The sequence below is a fragment of the Sarcophilus harrisii genome, chromosome 6 (genome assembly GCF_902635505.1).
Source record: "Sarcophilus harrisii chromosome 6, mSarHar1.11, whole genome shotgun sequence".
In the NCBI taxonomy this organism is placed as follows: Eukaryota; Metazoa; Chordata; class Mammalia; order Dasyuromorphia; family Dasyuridae; genus Sarcophilus; species Sarcophilus harrisii.
Window position 1 is genome coordinate 241335008 of NC_045431.1, and position 18739 is coordinate 241353746.

Here is an 18739-nt window from a genome sequence, read left to right on the forward strand (position 1 = left end):
TTGTCTCCTTCCTGGCTGCGAATCCAGTGGGCTTGTAGGAGAGACCCCCGGCCCCTCACAGCTGCCCATCCCGTTGTTCCCCCCCCCAGGGGAGCCCGGCTTGGGGGGCTTCCCCATCGGCCTGTGACCCCGGTGGCCTGTGACCCCGGTGGCCTGTGACCTGGGCAGCCCATGGCCCAGTCTCCGTCCCAGACTCCAGAGGCCAGAGACAAGAGCAGCTGGGGGAGGCCCTGGGGTGGGGGGGGAGCAGCAGGTACAGAAGCTAACTCTTAGGAGACTGGAAGGTCTGTGACTGTTTCTCATTTAAGTCTCCCTTCAATCCTGGGAAACAAGAACCCCATTTTACAGATGAGGAAACTGAGGCAGACAGGTAAAGTGACTCGGTGAGTAAGTCTGAGGCCAGCTTTGAACTTGGGCTTGCCGGCCCCCAGGGCTTGCTCTCGTCTCGCTGTCCCCACCACCAGCTGCCGGGAAGCTGTAGGAATATCCAAGGTGAAATGAGCTGCTGGGGGCGGGAGGGAGGGGCTGCCTCCGGGAGGTCTCGGGGGAGGCTGAGGGCCTCGGCTCAGCCTGGGACAGACCATCGCTACGGCCTCCAGCTGAGGATGCTCCCGGGCTCCCGGCCCAGAGGGGCAGGGCTGGGGCTGAGGCAGGCCGTCCTCCCCACGTGGTCAGCGGGCCCCAAACCCACCATGCAGGGAGCCCCCCCCCAGCCCTGGTGCTGGGCCCCAGCTCTCCCAGGCCCGGAGCCAGGGAGAGCCCTGTCCCTCAGGGTGATGGCCACGGGCCAGCATCAGCTGGGCCTGAGTCACTGTCACCAGGCCAGAGCGTTGTGCCCGATGCCCAGGGAGCAGTGACGGCGTCGGGGAGGGCCGTGCCCGGCCGCCCACAGCCAGGTGACCCGTGCCAGGTGGGGCAGTGGCCAGGGACGGCGCGGGGGGTGCTCGGGAGGAGCCTGAGGGCCGCCGCGGGCCGGGGTGGGGAGCGTGAATAAAGGGGCCAGAGCATCCGCTCGGTCGTCCCGCCGTAGACATGGGGCCTTGTCCCCCCCTGCCCCGTGAGGGGCCCGAACCACTGCTGGGGACCCAGGCTGACGGGCCTGGCGCTCAGGGTGGCTTCAATTCAGTGAGGGCTTATTAAGTGCCTGCTGTATACTGGGCCCTGCGATTAGCTCGGAGCCCTTCCAGCTCTGAGTCTCAGGGCGGCCCCGGCTCTGATGGCCGAGGGCACCGGGAGGGACAAAGGAGGAGAGAGGAAGGAGAGGGAGGAAAGGCGGACCCGGCGGAAATCGGGAAGGAAGAGGACGGTGGGCGGCCCCAGGAGGAAGTCTGGGAACCCAGCCAGGACCCATCACGGCCCCCTCCCCTGTCAGAGCTCCTGTCCGGGGTCCCCCTCCCCCACCCTGCTGCTGGGCCTAGCAGGCTCCGAGACACTCCTGGGCCAGCCAGGTCTGCCTGCACCCCCTCCCTCTGCCTCCCGTTCCTGGCGAGCCACCAGTGAGGGCCCAAGGGCGTGGGGGGGAGGGGCCGCGGGGGCTCCGGGGCCGGGGCCCTGCCAGGGTTGGAGCTTTGGGCAGCAGGGAGTCTCTGCTAGGGGGGCAGGGGCAGCCTGGCCAGGGCGGGCGTGGGCAGAGAACCCTCCCCCTCGGCGCCCGCCCGATTCCCAGCTCGGCTTTGTCCGGGCCCGAGGGCCTGCGGCGGCTTCCCAGGAACCTTTGTGTGTGTGTGCGCGTGTGTGTCCAGCTCTGCGGGCAGGTGGATTCTGGGAAAAAGGACCAGGGAATCCCCCGAGAAAGCCCTCTCTGCCCTAAAGCCCCCCCTTATAGCGGAGCTATACAAAAGCTATAGCAGAGCTTACAAAAATGAATCTGAAATCTCTCTTTTCGTGGGACTGGAAAAGTGAAGAAGGGCTGGGAGCAGCCGGAGCTGCCCCGGGGTCCCCCAGCGCCGGCGCAGGGTCGGCCCCCCCCAGCCCCAGGTCCTCCCTTGGGGCTCAGACTGAGCAGAGAAGGCCGTGGGTTTATCCGTTTATTCATTCAGCCGTGGCCGCTGTGCGATCTCCAGGGCCCAGAAGCCCCCCCCCCCAGCCTGTCCCATCTTCCTCTGCAGGTGCCCCCCTCCCCCGTGCTGGGCCAAGCCAGGGCGGCCTTAGGCGGGCAGACACGAGAACTTCTCGACCGCGGTCTCGTTTTTCCAGGGGACCTGCAGGATCTCAAAGTCGCACCGGAAATTCTGGGGGGAGAGACAGAGCCGCGGAATGGGCAGAATGGAGCGGGCCCCCCCAGGCTCCCCATAATCCTCCCCCCTTGTCTCAGGGAGGCCGGCCGGGGATGGGCAGGGGTCAGAGGCCCGGAAGGGCAGGCCCAGAGCAGGGGCCAGAACAGGAAGCCCTTTGATTATGAGCTCATCCGGGCTGGGCCCAGAGGGTTCTGGGGATGGAGGAGGCCCTGCTTCCTGGGGCAGCGCCCCCCTGAGCCCGGCAGCCACGGCCTGGGAGCCCCCAGAACGGGCGTGAAGGGATGCTGAGCCTGGTAGGGGAGCGGTCAGTGCAGTTGGGACCCTGGGTTTAGGGGTGGAAGGAAGCTTACAGGAGGGGAAACTGAGGCTGGACAGGGGAAGGGGAGAATGGCTCAGTCTCCCGGATAGGAGACGGCAGCATCAGGATCTCCTCCCCGACCCCTCTGCCCCTCCTCCCCTGCCTAGGAACCTAGGGAGGAAGGCCCCAGTCTGACAAAGGCGTCTGGTCCGATTCTTCTTGGGCGGGGAGACGTCCGGGCCAGGGCCTGTTCGCACATGTACTCACACCCACCCACATGTGCTCCCAGACATGCTCCCCACTCTCCCCGGCGGGCAGGACATCGTCCCCAGCTGGACTTAGGTGCCCGGCCTCTCTGAGGTGGATCCTGGGGTCTCAGGAGACCCCAGCTTGCAGAACTGTTGAGCTCCCCCCCCCCAGGCTTTGCTCTAGAGTCAGGGTGGGCTCAGGAGGACCCAGGCCCCTTTACGGCACTTACCTGCTGTTCGGCGGAGAACGGGCACTGGGTCAGGTTGACTCCCTCGCCGGTATCCGTGCCCTTCCGACACTCGGTGCTCCCGATCTCCATGGTCAGGTAGTACTTGACACCAGACACGAGCTAGACATGGGGGTCCCTCGGTCAGCGGGGGGGGGGGGGAGGGGGGGCCGACCAGCCCCTCCCCAGAGCCACCCATGGGGGCCTGAACCCCACCCCCACCCCTCCCGGTACCCTGTGAGCCTCTACTTGCGGCCCCCCGGGGCTGGGGAGCTCACTACCTTCCCGGGCAGCCCTTTGGTCCCTTCTAAGGACTGAAAGTTTGTCCTCCTTGGAGCCTCAAGCTTCCTCCCCCTCTAACACCGCTGCCTCCGCAGAGACGTCCGGCCTAAGGATCAGGCCCTTTCCCAGGATCCCCCTGGCCGGTCGCTCACAGGCTGCCCCCAGACAGACAGACCTCGGGGCCCAAGGGAGGTCCCCAAACCCAGCTGAGAGGCCCGGCCCCGGCACCTGCCTGCCCCACCCCCCGCCCGGCTGGATGAGGGTCAGCCTCCTGCAGCCCCAGACCCGCCTCCCGCTCCCAGCCTGAGCCCCCAGCCCCGCCTGCCCCCCCCCCACCGGCCCCTCACCTGCTTCTCGGCCTTGAGCACTTTGGTGTCCCGGAAGTAGTACATGCTGTTGCTGCCGGTGTTGAAGGTCTCCACGGCCAGCTGCGCGTACTCCCTGACCTCGGGGCTGCTGGTGGACACGGGGATGCGGGCCCCCAGCAGGTTCCCGGGCCGGGGCCCGGAGCCGCCCCCCTGGTCCCCGCGGGCCGCGGGCAGGCTCAGGGAGGCGACACACAGCACCAGCAGCGCCACCAGCATCTCGGCTCTGGGCGGGCCTCGGGAGCTGGGGAGCCGGCCGGGCCCCCCGCCTTTTACCCGCTCCGGGAGCCCCACCCCGGGCGCGGGGAGCCCCTCCCCCTCCTCCTCCAGCCACGGAGCTGCCCAACAGGTCCTGGGCCTCCTCCCTCCCCAGCCTGGGGCTGGATGGAAACTCTGCCTCCTCTTCCTCCTCCCAGAAGGCAGCACTGGGGCCCCTTCCCCTGGCCCCCCTCCCCCAGACCCCCTCCCCCAGAGCTCCTCCCCCGAGCCCCCGGAGCAGAAGGGGAGCCCCCTTTTGGGCCTCTCCCGGGCCATGTTTGAGGCGGAGGAACCCGGGAGCGGCCGTCTCGGGGCCCCCTTGGCCGCCTGAGCATCCTCAGGGCTCCCGAGAGTCGGGCACAGTGATGACTTAATGCTCGCTGCCCGACTGACTTCACAGATCCCCCAGAGGGAGGGGGGCCCCCACGTGGGGGGTGGGGGGCCCCGGCAGCGATGGCCCGCCCTGGCCCTGGTCCTCTCAGAACCGACCTTTGGCCCACATGATGGGGGAGGGGGCAGCCGCCTGTGGGTCAGAACCCCCGGGAGCCACCAAGCAGCCAGCCTCCATCAGACACTTCCTGGGCCCCCGGGGGCCGTTCTCTGGGTCCCAGCTCTGCTCCTGCCCCCCCAGCCAGGGCAGGGGCTGCTCCCAGAATCTGGAGCCCAAAGGGGGCCGAGAGATGGTTTCGGGGGCAGCCCCCTTCAGCGCCAGGTGCCCCAACTTACCCAGTGTCCCCAGTGAGGCGCGTTGATCTGGACCCGCCTGCTGGGTCTCTGTGCTAAATGACGTCCTGGGATGTCCATGTGTCCCACAGGAGACAGGAAGGACCTCACTGCTCTTAAGCCATTGCAGCCCAAAGCCCCCAGAGGGCACCCAATGACCTTGCTCCCAGTGGGAAAGCCCCAGATCTCCAAGAGAAAGCGAGGGGGGGGGAGAGGGATGTGTGGGGCTGCTACCCCCCCCACGCCCCCCGAGCTGGCTTCTTCCCTTCAGTAATCTGGGGAGAGATCCATGTCTCCCACCCTCTCTCTCAAAGCCAGATGGGGCTTGGGAAACCCAAAGGGCAGGAGAGGATTCTGGGAAAGCAGAGGACTCCCCCCTCCCCTCTCTCCCCTTCCCTCTCTCCCCTTGCATAGGGTCAGGGCACCAATCTCTGCCAATAAGGAGGAATCCCTCCCACCCAAGAGCTCCAGACCCAACCAGCAGCAGGATTTCCCAGGCCCCGGCTCGGGGCATCGCACAGGGTCAGGGTCTCCTCATTTACTCTGCTCTCCAAGCCCCTCCCTCCCAAGCCCCTTCTGCTCTTGCTCCTTCTCCCTCCCTCATCCATCAGTAGAGTCCTGGTTCCTGTGAAGGGGGTGACTCTGTCGCGGTCACCTGCACTGAAGCTTCCTTCCCCCGCCACCCCTTCTTGCTCCCCCGACCCCTGCTGACCTATCCCTTCAGCCTCTCCCGCTCCGCGCCCTCTGGAACACCTGTTTTATTAATAAACCACTTTTGAAAGAATCAGACTTGCGGTAGCCGCCCGGCCCCAAGCCCTCTTTCCCAGCTTTGTTTCCGGCTCCCCTCATGCTACGTCCGAGGATGGTCTCGCCCTTTGGGGGGGGTGCCCTTTCTGTATCCCCCTCCCCTGGCAGGGGCAGCTGGGTGGTGCAGTGGTTAGTGTCAGCTTTGGGGTCCCAAAGACTCCTCTCTGTGAATTCGAACACAGCCTCAGAGGCAGCCTGGGTGACCCTGGGCCAGTCCCTTCACCCCGTCTGCCTCAGTTTCCTCATCTGTAAAATGAGCTGGAGAAGCACAAGGCCGAGCACCCCAGTATCCCTGGCGAGAAAGTCCCCAGCGGGCTCAAAAAGGGTCAGACGTGAGTGGAAAAATGGCCCGGCCCAAAAATCACATTGCCCAGGTTGGCTGTTAGTGACAGAACCAGGACTTCCATCCCGGCTGCCTGAGTGTCCACCTGTGGGTGCCCCCCGCCCCCGTCCTGCCCTCTGGGACCTTGGAAAGGCTCGGGTCGTCTCTCTGGGCCTCAGTTTACTCATCTGTCGAGTGGTCAGCTTCTAAGGCCGCTCTCAGTCACCAGCATTACGACCTTAGGGGAAAGCCAGTCGATGGTTCTGTGGGGCAGAGGCCGGGCCGGGCCCAGGACAGACAGGAGGCGGGCGGGCGGAGACGGCTCACGTCCAGTGAGTTAATCAAACGTGCTTTGGCCGGACTTGGGCCTGCCCTGAGCCGCTCCACGAGGCCTCCTCCCTTCGTATTGACTGCAGGCGACAAGCCGAGTTCTGGCCTTGGCCGGTCCTGCTCGTGTGTGACCCTGGCCCGGTGGCTGCCCCGCTCCGTGCCTCGGTTTCCCTGTTGGTAGTGCCAAGGTCTCTAGGGTCCCTCCCAGCCCTGGCAGTCTGCGATTTCCCGGGGTGTGGGGGGCGTTCCGGGCGAGTTCCCTGCTGCCCACCCTCGGGCCTCCCTCCTCCGGCTCAGCACTGCCTGCACTCCCAGGCCCAAGGAAGGCCCTTTGCAGGCTGGGGGAGGTGGGCATGTGGAATAGAGAGAGAAGGAACGTGTGACTCTTTTTCTGTATTTTATTTGCATTGTTTCTGTGTTTCCCTCTGACCTGGATCACATGTGCAGGCCCGGATTTACTTGGGCCTCGGGCAGCTAGAAACACTTTACTGAACCTGAGCTGATGCCATTTATCGGTATTTGACATCTATCGATATCGAGCCTATGAGCTTGGCCACTGTCGGCTCGATCATGTGCAGGCGCAAGTGGGCTTGAGCCTTGGCCCCGATGTCTGAAGCTGAAGGCCCGATTTCCAGTTTCCTAGAAATCAGATTTCCCTGAAACCTTCCATTCCCATCTCTCCTGATAGCAACAGCCAATCAGATGCCTCCCCCTGCGCTTCTCAGTGCTCTTCCTTGTGATGTCATCTCTTGTCCAAGAGCTGGGCATCTTTACTACTTCTCTAGCCCTCGACTGGGAGCTTTCTCTCCCTTATCTCGAGAGGGGACGGCTCATCCTGCGGAGGTTTAATAAACGCTTTCTACTGAGTGGTCTCTGAGTAGTCATTTTGGGTAAGGGTCTTCTACCTCACATGAGGAAGGCCCTTTGCAGGCTTGGGGTACCTGGGGTCCTTTGCAGGCTGGGGATGCCCAGGGCCCTTTGCAGGCCGGGGGTGCCCGGGGTTCTTGCTTTCTTTGTTATTGTTCCATTTTATCCCCCCATTCACTCCCTGGGTCACGAATCCCCCTCCTCCTGACAGGGGTGGGGTGGGACACCAGGAGTCTGGCGGGATTCAGGGCCCAGTGACCCTCTGATTACTGTCTGCAAGGGCGGGGTCTGAGGAGACCCACAGGAAGGACATCTGAGGGGGGCTTACAAAGATGAAGGGGGACGAGACACGGGAGAACGAGCCTAGCACACAAGGCTGAGCTTCCGGACTCCTCGTGGGCCTCAGTTTTCCCATCTGTCCAAGGAGGAGTGTGTCCCTTCTGGCTCAAAGAGCCCAAATCGTGACAGAGGGCAGCCACGGACTCGGCCCCCCCAAGAGCAGGGGTTTTCTCCCACTTGCACCCCGGAAACAGCTGGCAGTCCTGGAGTTTTCTGGGCTGGGACCTCAGTTTGCTCTTCCAATGGGGAAAGAAAGGGGGCTACCTGGCCCAGCCTGGTCCCAGCCGGTCCCAGAAACACTGTGGTTCCCCAAGGCCAGCCAGGAGAGGGGAGGAGGAAGCCTTCCAAGGAACAGTGTAGCCCTGAGCTTCCCTACCCTTCAGTCAAACCCAGAGCCCTTTGCTCATTAATAAGGGACCAAAGGACACGGGTCTCAAGCAGCCGCTCTCTCATCGCTCACAGCTTGGAAAAACGGGGCCAGGGACACTTCCCCTTCTCCCCGGGGGCTGTAGGGCCGCCCGATCTCCGCTGAGCGGCCCCGGACACCTCCTGGCCGGGCAAGCTTGGACAAGGCCCTTCACCCTGCTTGCCTTGGTTTACTTCTCCATAAAATGAGCACAAGAAGGAAATGGCAAGAAAAGTCCAAATGGGTTATGGAAAGTCGGACATGAGTGAAGCTGGGCTTTATTACAGCAAGGTGGTGCTTTTGGAAAAAATTGTTTTTTCAATTAACAAGCATTTATTTTCTCTCCCTCCTACCTCCTCGTGCCCCACTAGACAAACACACACACACACACACACACACACCCATCAGAATCCTCCTGGAAAATGTGGTGCTTGCCTTGAGTCTGTTTTGTGTGTCATCCCCCTCGAGGGGCTTCCCCTGGCCTGGAGCCTGCCAGACCCCTCTTCCTGAGTTCAAATCTGGCCTCAGACACTCATTAGCTGTGGGGTCCTGGGCAAGTCATTTCACCCTGCCCGCCCCCCATTCCATAATCTGTGAAATGGGCCGCAGAGGGAAGTGGTGAACCCCAGTATCTTTGCCAAGAAAAATCCAAGGAGAGTCATGGAGAGCAGGAGCCAAGCGAGCAGCAATGACGGGGAGACAGGGGTGAAGACCCGTGAAACGCAGAGGGAAGGAGGGAGCTCCGAGCCCCTCCTTTGGGATGACGCCCCACAAAGGGCCACGATTTGCCGGGAACAAGGGTCACAGGGGAGGCCAGGGCCCTTCCCGGCCTCTGCCTCCTGACCCGTCTGACTGAGATTTCAGTTGAAGGAAAGGGCCCCTAACCCTCCATCCTCAGCACGGGACCCAGCGATCCTACTCTGGGACTTGGGGGGTCCAAGGCAGAAACAGGGACTCCCCAAATATCCTTTGCCACACTCCTAGAGGTAGAAAAGGCCCGGCTGCCTATTAATCAGTGAGCAGTGAAAAGAGCGGTGCCATCGAGGCAGGGGCCCTGATCCTGTGGGTGCAGGATCCCCAGCTGTTTGCTCAAGCCGCCCTTCCCGCCCTGGAGGCTCTGGCCCAGCCGCTCTGCACCCCATACCCGGGCTCAGTCCTCCCTCGTCCTAACCCTTAGGCCATCCCACCTTGATGCACTATCCCCTGAGCCTCCCTCCATTCTCCCCCCCCTTTTCCTGGTCTCTCTGACTACCAAGGACTGCCCTCCATTCCCCCTCCATTCCAGTCCCACTCGCCCAGTGTCCCACCCCCCACGCCCACATCGGAAACACTCCCTTTCAGCTCCCCTCCGCTGGAATTCTTGGCTTCCCGGGAGCATCCTTCAGGTGGCGGCCGCTGCCCACGGCCCCTCCCCTCCCCCCTCTGGCTTCGGCTCCCGCCTGGACATCGCTTCGGTACTTGATGAGATCTTGTCCCTGCTCTGTACTGACTGTACATCCCGGGAGACTGGAAGCCCTTTGGGAATAGGGCCGGTCAGTTCTTATTTGGGTTTTTCGTTTTACTCGCTCCACCAGCCTCTAACACTCGTGAATCTAATAAATATTTGTTGGATAAAAAGGAGTCGTGTAATGATAAATTAATGGTATAAATAAATAAATTATAAAATGATATAAATAAAGAAAACATTTATGAAATGCTTACTGTGTGCCAGACGCTGCAGCAAGTTACAAATACAAGCAAGCAAGATGGTCTCTGCCCTCGTGTAGCTTTATATATATATATATATATATATATATATATATATATATATATATATATATATTTTCCGCTGAGACAATCGGGGTTAAGTGACTTGCCCAGGGTCACACAAACTAGAAAGTGTTAAATGTCTGAGGTCAAATTTGAACTCAGGTCCTCCTGACTTCAGGGCTAGTGCTCCATCCACTGCACCCCCAGCTGCCCTATGTAGCTTATTTTCTAACAGGGCTGGCTAGAAATTTCATCTTCTATTGCAAATCATTAACACCATATGAAAGACTGCCAAAAAAAAATAATAAATTTTTAAAAAGACTGCCTCAAATCATTAGTAATAAGAGAAATGGAAATTAAACAATTTGAAAGTTTCATCAAACCACCAGAGATGGCAAAAAATGGGAAGTCGGTCTTTGAGGGCATAGAGGCAGGCGGGCACACTAATATTTTGGGACGGAATCACAATGAATAAAGCATATCTTCCAAATATACTTTTTTTTTTTTTGGTGCTTTTGCATCTCCTAAAATTCCCCCACCTGGCCAGTGTTCCCTTTCTCTGTCTCAGAAACCATCTCTAATAATTAATATCTTTCTATAAGAGGAACAGAAGGAAATTCTGCAAAAACAGTCAAGACATGGGAAAAAATTATGACCTTATCTACTGCGTTCCACACCCTTTGACCCTGCTGCCCCTCTGCAAAGGAAGAGGAGCGGAGTCTTCTCCTCGTCTCAGGGCCAACCACCCCTGCCCTTTATTCCACAACATTTCAAGTGTTTGATGGTTTCCCCAGTCTCAGGATTGTTGTGCACAGTCTTCGTGGTGCTGCTGACTTCTCTCTGTGTCAGTTCTATGCTTCTCGGTTTTGATGGTTTTTTATAGCGCGGTAATACGCCTTTGTATCCGTGGTGCCATTTTCCAAATGATGGACATCTCCTTTATTTCCAGTTCTTTGCTATGACTGAAAGAGCTGCTGTATTTAACATATACTTTAACATGTTTAACATGTATGGGACTGGCTGCCATCAGGGGTGGGGGAAGGAGGGGAAAAGTGGGAACAGAAGGTTTTACAAGGGTCAATGCCGAAAAATTACCCAGACACATATCTTGTAAATAAAAAGCTATATAATAATAATAATTTTTAAAAAAGAGCTGCTGTAGTTAACATATACTTTAACATATTTAACATCTATGGGACTACCTGCCATTTAGGGGAGGGGGGGGAGAAGCGGGAAAGTGGGAACAGAAGGTTTTGCAAGGGTCAATGCTGAAAAATTATCCAGGCACATATCTTGTAAATAAAAAGCTATAAAAAAAAAAAAAAAGAGCTGCTGTAAACATTTTGGGATCCATGGAGCCTCTTTTTACCTCTGACCCCCTTGAGATTGTGTTTAAATGAATGTTGAAATCCATTGACAAACAGAAAACATTTAGGAAATGCTTACTGTATGCCAGACACTGCATTCAGTTACTTATACAAGCAAGCAAGATGGTCTCTGCCCAAGTGTAGCATATATATATATATATGTATGTATTTGTACTGAGGCAATCAGAGTTAAGTGACTTACCCAGGATCACACAAACTAGGACATGTTAAGTGTCTGAGACCAGATTTGAACTCAGGTCTTCCTGACTTCAGGGCCAGTGCTCTATCCATGGCACCACCCAGCTGCCCCATGTAGTTTATATTCTAATGAGTTGACTAGAAATTTCATCTTCTATTGCAAATCGTTAACACCATATGAAAGACTGCCCAAAAAATAAATAAATAAATAAAATAATAATTAAAAAAAACTGTCTCAAATCATTAGTAATAAGAGAAATGGAAATTAAAACAATTTGAAAAATTAGACACTGATCCGCTGTTGAGGGACTTGCAAATTGGGTCCAACCATTTTGGAAAGCAATTTGGAGTTGGACAAAATTGGGCAAGAGATACTGCTCCGAGGCGTATTTTCCAAGGAGTTCGTGATAAAAAGAAAGGCTCCAGACGCCAAAATGTTTATTGTACTCTTTTTGTGCAGCAAAAATACTAGAGAAAGGCAGGGCGTAGATGTCCATTAATTGGAGAGTAGCTGAGCAAAGGCGACATGATTTGCCCATGTGTGTGTGTGGCAATTGGGTCTGCTTGGGGGTCTTGCCCAGCATATTAGTATTGGGTGACTTACCCATATTGATAGGTGGCAAAAGCGGTTGAGGCTAGATTTGAACTCAGACCTCCTTGACTCCAGCACCAGTGCTCTACCCCCGGCTGCCCCTTTGATACATGAGTATAATAGCATATTCCTATGTCGTAAGAACATTGAAAATGGAAGCATGGGAAAATTTATATGAACAAGTGCAAAGCAAAGCAAGCAGAATCGGGAAGGTAATAGAGCCAACAATGAAGTCATTGTATAAGAGAAAACAATAGCGATTAAAGAGCCAAAAATTGTTGCTGAGGAACAGCTGCTAGAGTTGCCTCCATCTGAGGATGGGGCTGCCTCCCTTCTCTGCAGAGGTGAAGGACTATGGGTGTGGAGCCCTGAATGTGTCACTCTCGGGTCACGCCTCGCCTTGTTTTACTGAACTGCAGTTTGCTCCTTTCTCTATTCCAAGGGACGGCTTGTGGAGTGGGACATAGATTTATTCTGAATCCTGAACTTGGCGAAAGTTGTTAATTGTTTGTAGGAACTTTGTAGTTGATTCTCTATTTACTAGCACATCATCTGCAGTGATAATTGTATTTCCTCATTGCCCACATTAATTCCTTTTTCTTCTCATTGCTAAAGCTGACATTTCTAGGACGATATCCAATAGGATTGGCGACAGTGGGCAACCTTGTTCCGCTAGTCAGAAATATAGGCCTTACTGTAAGAGTGGGAACCCCCAGGTCAGTTTTCGGGCTTTTGCCCTCATTCGGGGACGTGTTCAGATCTGGGCGGCTCAAAGTCTGCTTGGCCTTCTTGGGAAGGAGAAAGCCCCGCTGACCCCCTTTTTCTGAAGGCTGCTCATCATTCCTTAGATAACAGGCTCTAGGAAGCCAGGAAGGCTGTGCACAGTTCTCTCTGAAAACTGGCTCATGTGTCCTCTTCTGCATCCCCGTCCTGTTCTCCTTACTTCATCTCCTTCAGTCCTGCCATTTCTCCTTCTTTTCCAACCCCACAAATTAGACAATGACCCGGCAGTCACCTGACCTGGTACCCAGAATTCCTGTAGGGCAACTAGTACAGGCCTCCTGGTCCTGGCTCTGTTCCCACCGCTCTCTCCTCAGTACAGGAAGTGCGTTTGGGTGCTGATGCTGCGCCTCTGGTCATCCAGCTGTTTCCAAACCCAGGCTCCAGACTTTTCCTGACCTTTGCCCTCAGCCAGTTGGCATATGCACCGAGACTTGACCTCGGTCAGCGTGTATCTCCTTGGGTTCTGGAGACGTTTGAATGCCAGTGACCCTCACGGTGGGAATCCTGGGTTCTGAATCAGCAGGGTTGACCCCCATCTGCCACTGGCTTAGCCCCCATTCAGTCTGTGGGATACCAAGGAAGGACTCTATACGTCTATAAGGATATGGGGGGGGGGGAGCTCCTTTGAACCGCCTCAGATCCCAAAGAAGGGCCCTTACCCCAGCTCTAGCTAGAGTTCCAGATGGTTCCAAGCAAGCCTAGGCCAGCAACTGCTAGCAGGATGCGGGTGGAGGGCACTGAAAAGGCCGGGCTGGGCAAGGCTGGAGCAGAGTGGGTGCTCAGTCAATATTTGCCTATAGGAAAGCCCAGCCCCATCCTCTCCTCCTGGAGAGCACGCCCAGCGTAGGATTCCTGTGGGTCTAAGATCAGATAACACCCCCTTGGGCAGGGAGCAGCAAGTTGCTGGCTCACCCTTTCCACAAGTCCACCCAGGCCTGTCCAACCAAACAGGAGCCCTTTGTCCTGTCATTTTCCGGCCACTCTCACGCTTTCCGAAGCCACGATCCCGGTGCCAACATCCCAAGTGGCCACAGGATCTTGGGCTGCTCTTCCCCCAGCAGCAACACAGGGACCAGCTGACATCACTCACCTTAGCTCCTGTCAGCCTGACTGGGGCCAAGAGCCCACAAAATGGGGACCGCCAGCCTCCTGAGCCCCCCACCAAGGCTTGGCTCCCTGAGCTCGCAACCTCAAGGCAGATTCAGTCTCACCCCTTTGCTCAATCCTCCCAAGAGTCCCAGAACAGGACAATACTCCAGTGTCTAACCCTCAGAAAGTCTGGGGAAGGTAACAGAAAGGGGAAAAATCAGTGTGGGCTGGAGTCAGGGAAGGCTTCCTGGAGGCAGTGGGAGTCCAAATTACCCAACTTAGCCACAGGGACATTCCTTCGCCACCACGGAACTAGAACTCCAACCTCCGCTCTCCTCCTGCTATCAGTCCCTCAGGATCAGAGGTCTAGAGCTAGAAGTAAACACTCTAATTTGTAAAGGATGAGGAAGTCGGAGCCCAGAGAGGGAATTGCTCAGTTATACCGGTCACAATGGGGGAATCGTTTAAAGCCAGGCCTTTGCTTCCAAGCCATGCGATCAGACTTGGGGCGAGGGGGGGTATTCAGAAGTCAAGCATGTTCATAAACTTGTCTCGTGACAGAAAATGTGTGACGATGTTTGGGCAGATCAGTGATGGTGAATAATTTTTCCCATCATGCAGTTTTTTCCTCATGGAACCGAAATGTCCTTTGAGGTTCAATTCCTCCTTGGCACCTGGTCCCCTGGCTCCATCCCAAGTACTCAGGTGTTTTCTTACGCCCGGAATGTTGTGGTTAACACAGGAATGGCACCTTCCTCCCCGCAGCCATTCTGAAGGTGAACAGCTGGGCTCCCACCCCCAGCGAATCTACTACAGGAAACTCACATCAGTCATCCCTTGAACTTGGCAGCCGGCCCGTCTCAACAGGTGATCGATGACCCACATCCTGAGCTGCCCACCGCCAGCCGCTGGACCCCGCTGCCTTAACACATACGTGGGCACACCTGAAACCTCCGCCCTAGGAGGAAACTGTACGAACTTCCCACCGCCCTTGACTAAGGACTTGGGACGCCAACGTATCTGCCCAAGTCCCAAGACCCCGACTCCAGTGGCCCGCGGGTGACCGGGTCTCCCGTTTGACTTGGTAGTTGATGAAAGTCCTGTTTTTGAAGACTGGCCGCCTGCAGGTCCAAGCTGCCCCCTCCCCCACTGTTGCACCTCCCTCCCCACTTCCTGTTCCACACACTAAGACCAGATCTCAAGGCTGCTGACTTTTATTAGTTTTAAAAAACGCTTTACAATGGCAGTGAATGTTCTTTTGCCAAAACTATCCAAATGGCATAAAAGAAACAAGAAGTGGGGGTTTAGGGAGTGGGGAAGTCACTCCAGAGACCCACCCAGGAAAGCTAATAACTATCGCCACTGGAATTTACGGGACAGGAGACATGCTGAGGTGCGGGCGGGGAGACTTGTGTCAAAACGAGTGGAGGGGGGAAGGTGTCCCAAGGAGGGGCGGCAGCAAAAATCTTTCCTTTTCTTGGGAGTGGGAAGGGAAGGAGGGACAGGATTTCCCACTTGGGGGTGCTAACTGTGAAGCCCATCTGAGGGGTAAAGGGGGGCCGGCCCCCAGGCACAGGGCTCACAAGAAGGCATCACACCACTCTCGAAGGCAGCCAAAGCAATCCCGAGACTGCTTGGCATTTGCCCCGCAGGTGTCTTTGAGCCACTCCCGGAAGAGGTCCTCGTCTTTTTTCAGCACCAGGAACTGGCCTAGAACCACATAGGCCTGGAAGAGACACAGAATAAAGGAGATGAGACAGAACAAAGGGTCTGGGCCGCGGCACTGAGCACACCTTGTCCTCTCAGCATCCCAACGCGCTGGGACGGGAGGGGATGCAGCGTCCGTGCCGGCCTGGTCTGGCACCTGGGAAGGTGCTGGAGCTCAGTCACAGCCATGAGAACGTCTCCCGCGCCCTGCTCTCCTCCCTTCCAACTCAAATCCAAGTGCCCAACGACCACCCCCCGGAGGCCCGATCCCTCCCCCTCCCTCAAACACTCTCCTAGCCCACAGGACGCTTCCGCTCTCTGGCGTGGCTGACGATGGGGTGGGGAGACGGGTAGCAAACTGAGGCTCACAAGTGTGAACTGACAACAGCCCCCGTGCCCCTGCCTCCCTTTCTGGGGGGGGGGGAGGGGCGGCCCTTGGAACTCATCTGGGGTCTGCGTGCCCACGTGCCCACTGGGTCCCCAAACCCAACGCGGGCCCGCGGCCCTCGACAGCTCCCGCCCCGCCCCCGGCTTCCGTGACCCGGGGCGCGGACCTTGTCGAAACCCTTGTCCTCCAGCTTCTTGCCTAGCACTTCTCCGATGCCCGCCAGGCAGCACACGGGCTTGTCCCCCATGGGCTCCGCCACGAAGTCCCGGTGCTTCTGGGAGGTCGTCATGGCTCCTCAGACCTGTGCGCCGCTACCCCTGGGGGGAAGAAGGCTCCAGAGGCGGAGCCAGAGGGGGAGTCACCGCCCCGGCCCCGCCCCGCCAGCTCCCGACCAGACCCGCATCCTCGCGGCGCCGGCGCCTCCCCCCCTTCTTCCTCCCCCCATCACACGGGATCCTTCCCGCCCAGCCCGCACGTGTCTGACAGCCTGGTCCACACGGCCCCGCCCTTTCTCCCCCCCACGCCCCCCCAAGTTCCGCCTCGGGAAGGGGAAACTATGGCACGCGGCCCGCCCCGCCCACACGTGCTGGCCTACCTCTCCCGCCGGCAGGACTCCCGCGGCCCCGCCCCTTTCCTGACCCCGCCCCCTTCTCCCCATGCCAGCCCCCCACGTTCCCCAGCGGGAGCGAGGGAGGGGGCCACAACACCCGGCCGACCCTCCCCCGTCCCCGCTTTGCTTTCCCGCCCCACCCCTGCCCGAGACCCTGGCGCCCGCAAGCCGCGCGCGCGCCCACCGGCTCCGGCTCCGGCTCCTGTAACGGTCACAATCCCAGCAACTGGCCTCTCCCGCCTCTGCCTCAATACTGCACGGCGTGTGCCGGCTTCCGCTTCCGGGTTGTCCCCAAGTCGTTTCCGGGGCTTGGTCAATTTGAATGAAGGCGGGAAGGGGGCGGGGCCAGACTAGGGCTAGGACGTCAGGAAGCGAGAGCGCGAATTTACTACTGGGCGTGTTCCGTTCCAGTAAGTGACCATAGAGACGGTGCCCGCCCTCCTGCGGCGGAAGCGTGCTTCCGGACGGTTACCACGGAGATGGCGTGCGCTCTGCCCTTCCTTCTCTATGGCCAGACCTCCGGCCGCGCTCTTCCCGGTGGAGTCGAGGGCGCTCTGCACACTCGTGGCGCCTCCGGAGGCTCTTCACTCAGTCCACCTCGGGGCCGGCGGTGGTGGCGGAACTGAAGCGCCGGGGTCTGCGCTGCCTCCCGGGGGAAGAGTTAGGCGGGGACTCCGAGGCCCCGGAGGGGAGCCCTTGGGCCTGCGCACCGGAAGTGTGGTCTCCGGAAGTCCCGAGCTCGGGCTGGCGAGGTCTGTGGGAAGCAGCGGCAGGAGGAAGGTAAGCGGGAAGAGGGTCGGTGGCGTCTGTCCGGGAGGGCTCAGGCTCCGAGGCCCCGCCCCACGACCCAGTCCTTCCCTCGCCTCTTCCAGGGGCGGCCGCCCAACCCCGGCTCGCACCCGGACAGCGAGATTCTCCGGAACCTGGGGCGGCCCCCGCCCGTCCATCGCATGCCTCAGTTTCCTCGTTTGCAAAAGGAGGGGTTGGGTTCGGGCCCCAGGGCTGTGTGTGTGTGTGTGGCTGAGAGAAGCCCCCAGCAGGCCACTGACCCCTCTGGGGGTGGGGGCGGGGGCGGTTCCGTCCTGGTCTCTGCAGCCTCGGACCCAGCATGTCTCAGGCTACCAAGAGGAAGCATGTGGTGCAGGAGGTGCTTGGGGAGCACATGGTGCCCTCGGACCAGCAACAGATTGTGAGGGTGAGCCCCCCCCCCCCCAGTGTCACTCCCCCTTCCCTGCTGCTGGGTCATTGGGGAGGGGGATGCACCAGGGCCACCGTTCCTTCACCCCCCCCCCTCCCACCTGGGCCAGTGCACCCCCATCCCAGGCTCTCTTCCATCACGGGGCAGGTTTTAGGGACTCCTGGCAACAACCTACACGAAGTGGAGACTGCCCAGGGGCAGCGCTTTCTGGTCAGCATGCCCTCCAAGTACCGCAAGAACATCTGGATCAAGAGAGGTGAGGGGTGGGTCCGGAGCCGGGAAACCCCAGCCCTCTGGGCAGTCCCAAAGCCTCAGTGGGCGCCTCTCCCACAGGTGACTTTCTCATCGTGGACCCCATCGAGGAAGGGGAGAAGGTGAAGGCCGAGATCTCCTTCGTGCTCTGCAAGGACCACGTGCGCTCCCTGCAGAAGGAGGGACTCTGGTAGGGGCTGCCTGGTCCTGGGGGAAGGGCTTGCATGGCCCAGCTCATCCCCACCCCAACTCCTCATCCTCTTTATTTAGGCCGGAAGCCTTCTCTGAGGTAGCCGAGAAGCAGAGCAACAGCAGGAACAGGTGAGGAAGCCCCAGCCCCTCCCAGCCCCTCCCAGCTCAGAGATGGGCTGTGTCCAGCCCGGCCCTCGGGTTCTGCAGGGCAGCAGGAGGCCTCTGTCCAGTCCGACTCCTTTCCGCCTCCCTCACCACGAGGTCTGAAAGGCCCAGGTTCCCAGCGGGTTTCCAGGGAAAGAGCCCCTCTCACTCCCGTCTGCCTTCTCCCTGCAGACCGCCTCAGCCAGAACTTCCAGGAGAAACCCAGTCTTCTGAAGATGACAGTTCCGAAGATGACTCCGACCTCTTCGTCAACACCAATCGTGTCCAGTACCAGGAGAGCGAGGAGGAGAGCGAGGAGGAGGCCTGAGCTCCAGCCTCCCTGCCAGCTGGAAGCCGAGTCTGCCCCCCGACCCCACCTCCATGGACATAAATGGGCTTGCTCTGTGTGCCCACCCCCTGGATGGGGATGAGGCCGGGCTCCCACCTGAACTCCTGCTCTTCTCTGTAAGAGATTAAACCCCTGGTGGGTTGAGAGAGAGAGCCATGCATTGACGTGTACCAGTGTGCCTAGTAAAGCGATTCCGACTTTGATGTCTCACTCCAGTGAAAAGGAGAGACCAAAAGAATGGCTGGGTGGGGCTGGCTGATGTTCGCCGGCCACCAGGGGCGGTTCAGAATGGGCCGGAGCAGAGGCAACACTTATTTTTGTGCCCACCCCCCACCTTGGGCCCAAAGCAGGGAAAAATGGAATCATAACTTAAACGAAGGAGGAAAAAATAAGTAGGGGTTTTTATTTAATA

General features: G+C 58.6%; 3 protein-coding genes across 4 annotated transcripts; 1 reads left to right on the plus strand and 2 right to left on the minus strand.

Annotated features, from left to right (window-relative positions):
• Positions 1-2014: 2014 nt before the first annotated feature.
• On the minus strand, positions 2015-3943 carry CST6 (cystatin E/M). Its single transcript, XM_031941951.1, has 3 exons — positions 3640-3943; positions 3014-3133; positions 2015-2231 (listed from the first exon to the last, which is right to left on the minus strand). The coding sequence occupies exons 1-3, from the start codon at positions 3874-3876 to the stop codon at positions 2148-2150; spliced, it is 441 nt and encodes a 146-aa protein (XP_031797811.1). The 5' UTR covers positions 3877-3943; the 3' UTR covers positions 2015-2147.
• Positions 3944-14685: 10742 nt separating this feature from the next.
• On the minus strand, positions 14686-16478 carry BANF1 (BAF nuclear assembly factor 1). Its single transcript, XM_031943856.1, has 3 exons — positions 16377-16478; positions 15749-15899; positions 14686-15213 (listed from the first exon to the last, which is right to left on the minus strand). Exons 2-3 carry the CDS (start codon positions 15869-15871, stop codon positions 15067-15069), a joined length of 270 nt encoding a protein of 89 aa, XP_031799716.1. The 5' UTR covers positions 15872-15899; positions 16377-16478; the 3' UTR covers positions 14686-15066.
• A 69-nt stretch (positions 16479-16547) lies between these two features.
• Positions 16548-18530, plus strand: EIF1AD (eukaryotic translation initiation factor 1A domain containing). 2 transcript variants are annotated; one of them, XM_031943855.1, is made up of 6 exons: positions 16900-16972; positions 17288-17387; positions 17538-17646; positions 17724-17832; positions 17913-17963; positions 18171-18530. In XM_031943855.1, the coding sequence occupies exons 2-6, from the start codon at positions 17301-17303 to the stop codon at positions 18304-18306; spliced, it is 492 nt and encodes a 163-aa protein (XP_031799715.1). In that variant the 5' UTR covers positions 16900-16972; positions 17288-17300; the 3' UTR covers positions 18307-18530. The 2 variants fall into 2 exon arrangements, with proteins under 2 accessions (XP_031799714.1, XP_031799715.1); XM_031943854.1 differs by lacking the exon at positions 17538-17646 and having other exon boundaries at positions 16548-16972.
• Positions 18531-18739: the final 209 nt, after the last annotated feature.

Coding starts and splice junctions, on each gene's coding strand:
- CST6 (XM_031941951.1), bottom strand. CDS start 3,876: ATGCTGGTGGCGCTGCTGGTGCTGTGTGTCGCCTCCCTGAGCCTGCCC. Junction 3,134..3,639: donor TGCTCAAGGCCGAGAAGCAG/GTGAGGGGCCGG, acceptor CCCCATGTCTAG/CTCGTGTCTGGTGTCAAGTA. Junction 2,232..3,013: donor CGTTCTCCGCCGAACAGCAG/GTAAGTGCCGTA, acceptor CTCTCCCCCCAG/AATTTCCGGTGCGACTTTGA.
- BANF1 (XM_031943856.1), bottom strand. CDS start 15,871: ATGACGACCTCCCAGAAGCACCGGGACTTCGTGGCGGAGCCCATGGGG. Junction 15,214..15,748: donor AGGACAAGGGTTTCGACAAG/GTCCGCGCCCCG, acceptor TGTCTCTTCCAG/GCCTATGTGGTTCTAGGCCA.
- EIF1AD (XM_031943854.1), top strand. CDS start 16,700: ATGGCCAGACCTCCGGCCGCGCTCTTCCCGGTGGAGTCGAGGGCGCTC. Junction 16,973..17,287: donor GAAGCAGCGGCAGGAGGAAG/GTAAGCGGGAAG, acceptor TGGTCTCTGCAG/CCTCGGACCCAGCATGTCTC. Junction 17,964..18,170: donor CAGAGCAACAGCAGGAACAG/GTGAGGAAGCCC, acceptor TTCTCCCTGCAG/ACCGCCTCAGCCAGAACTTC.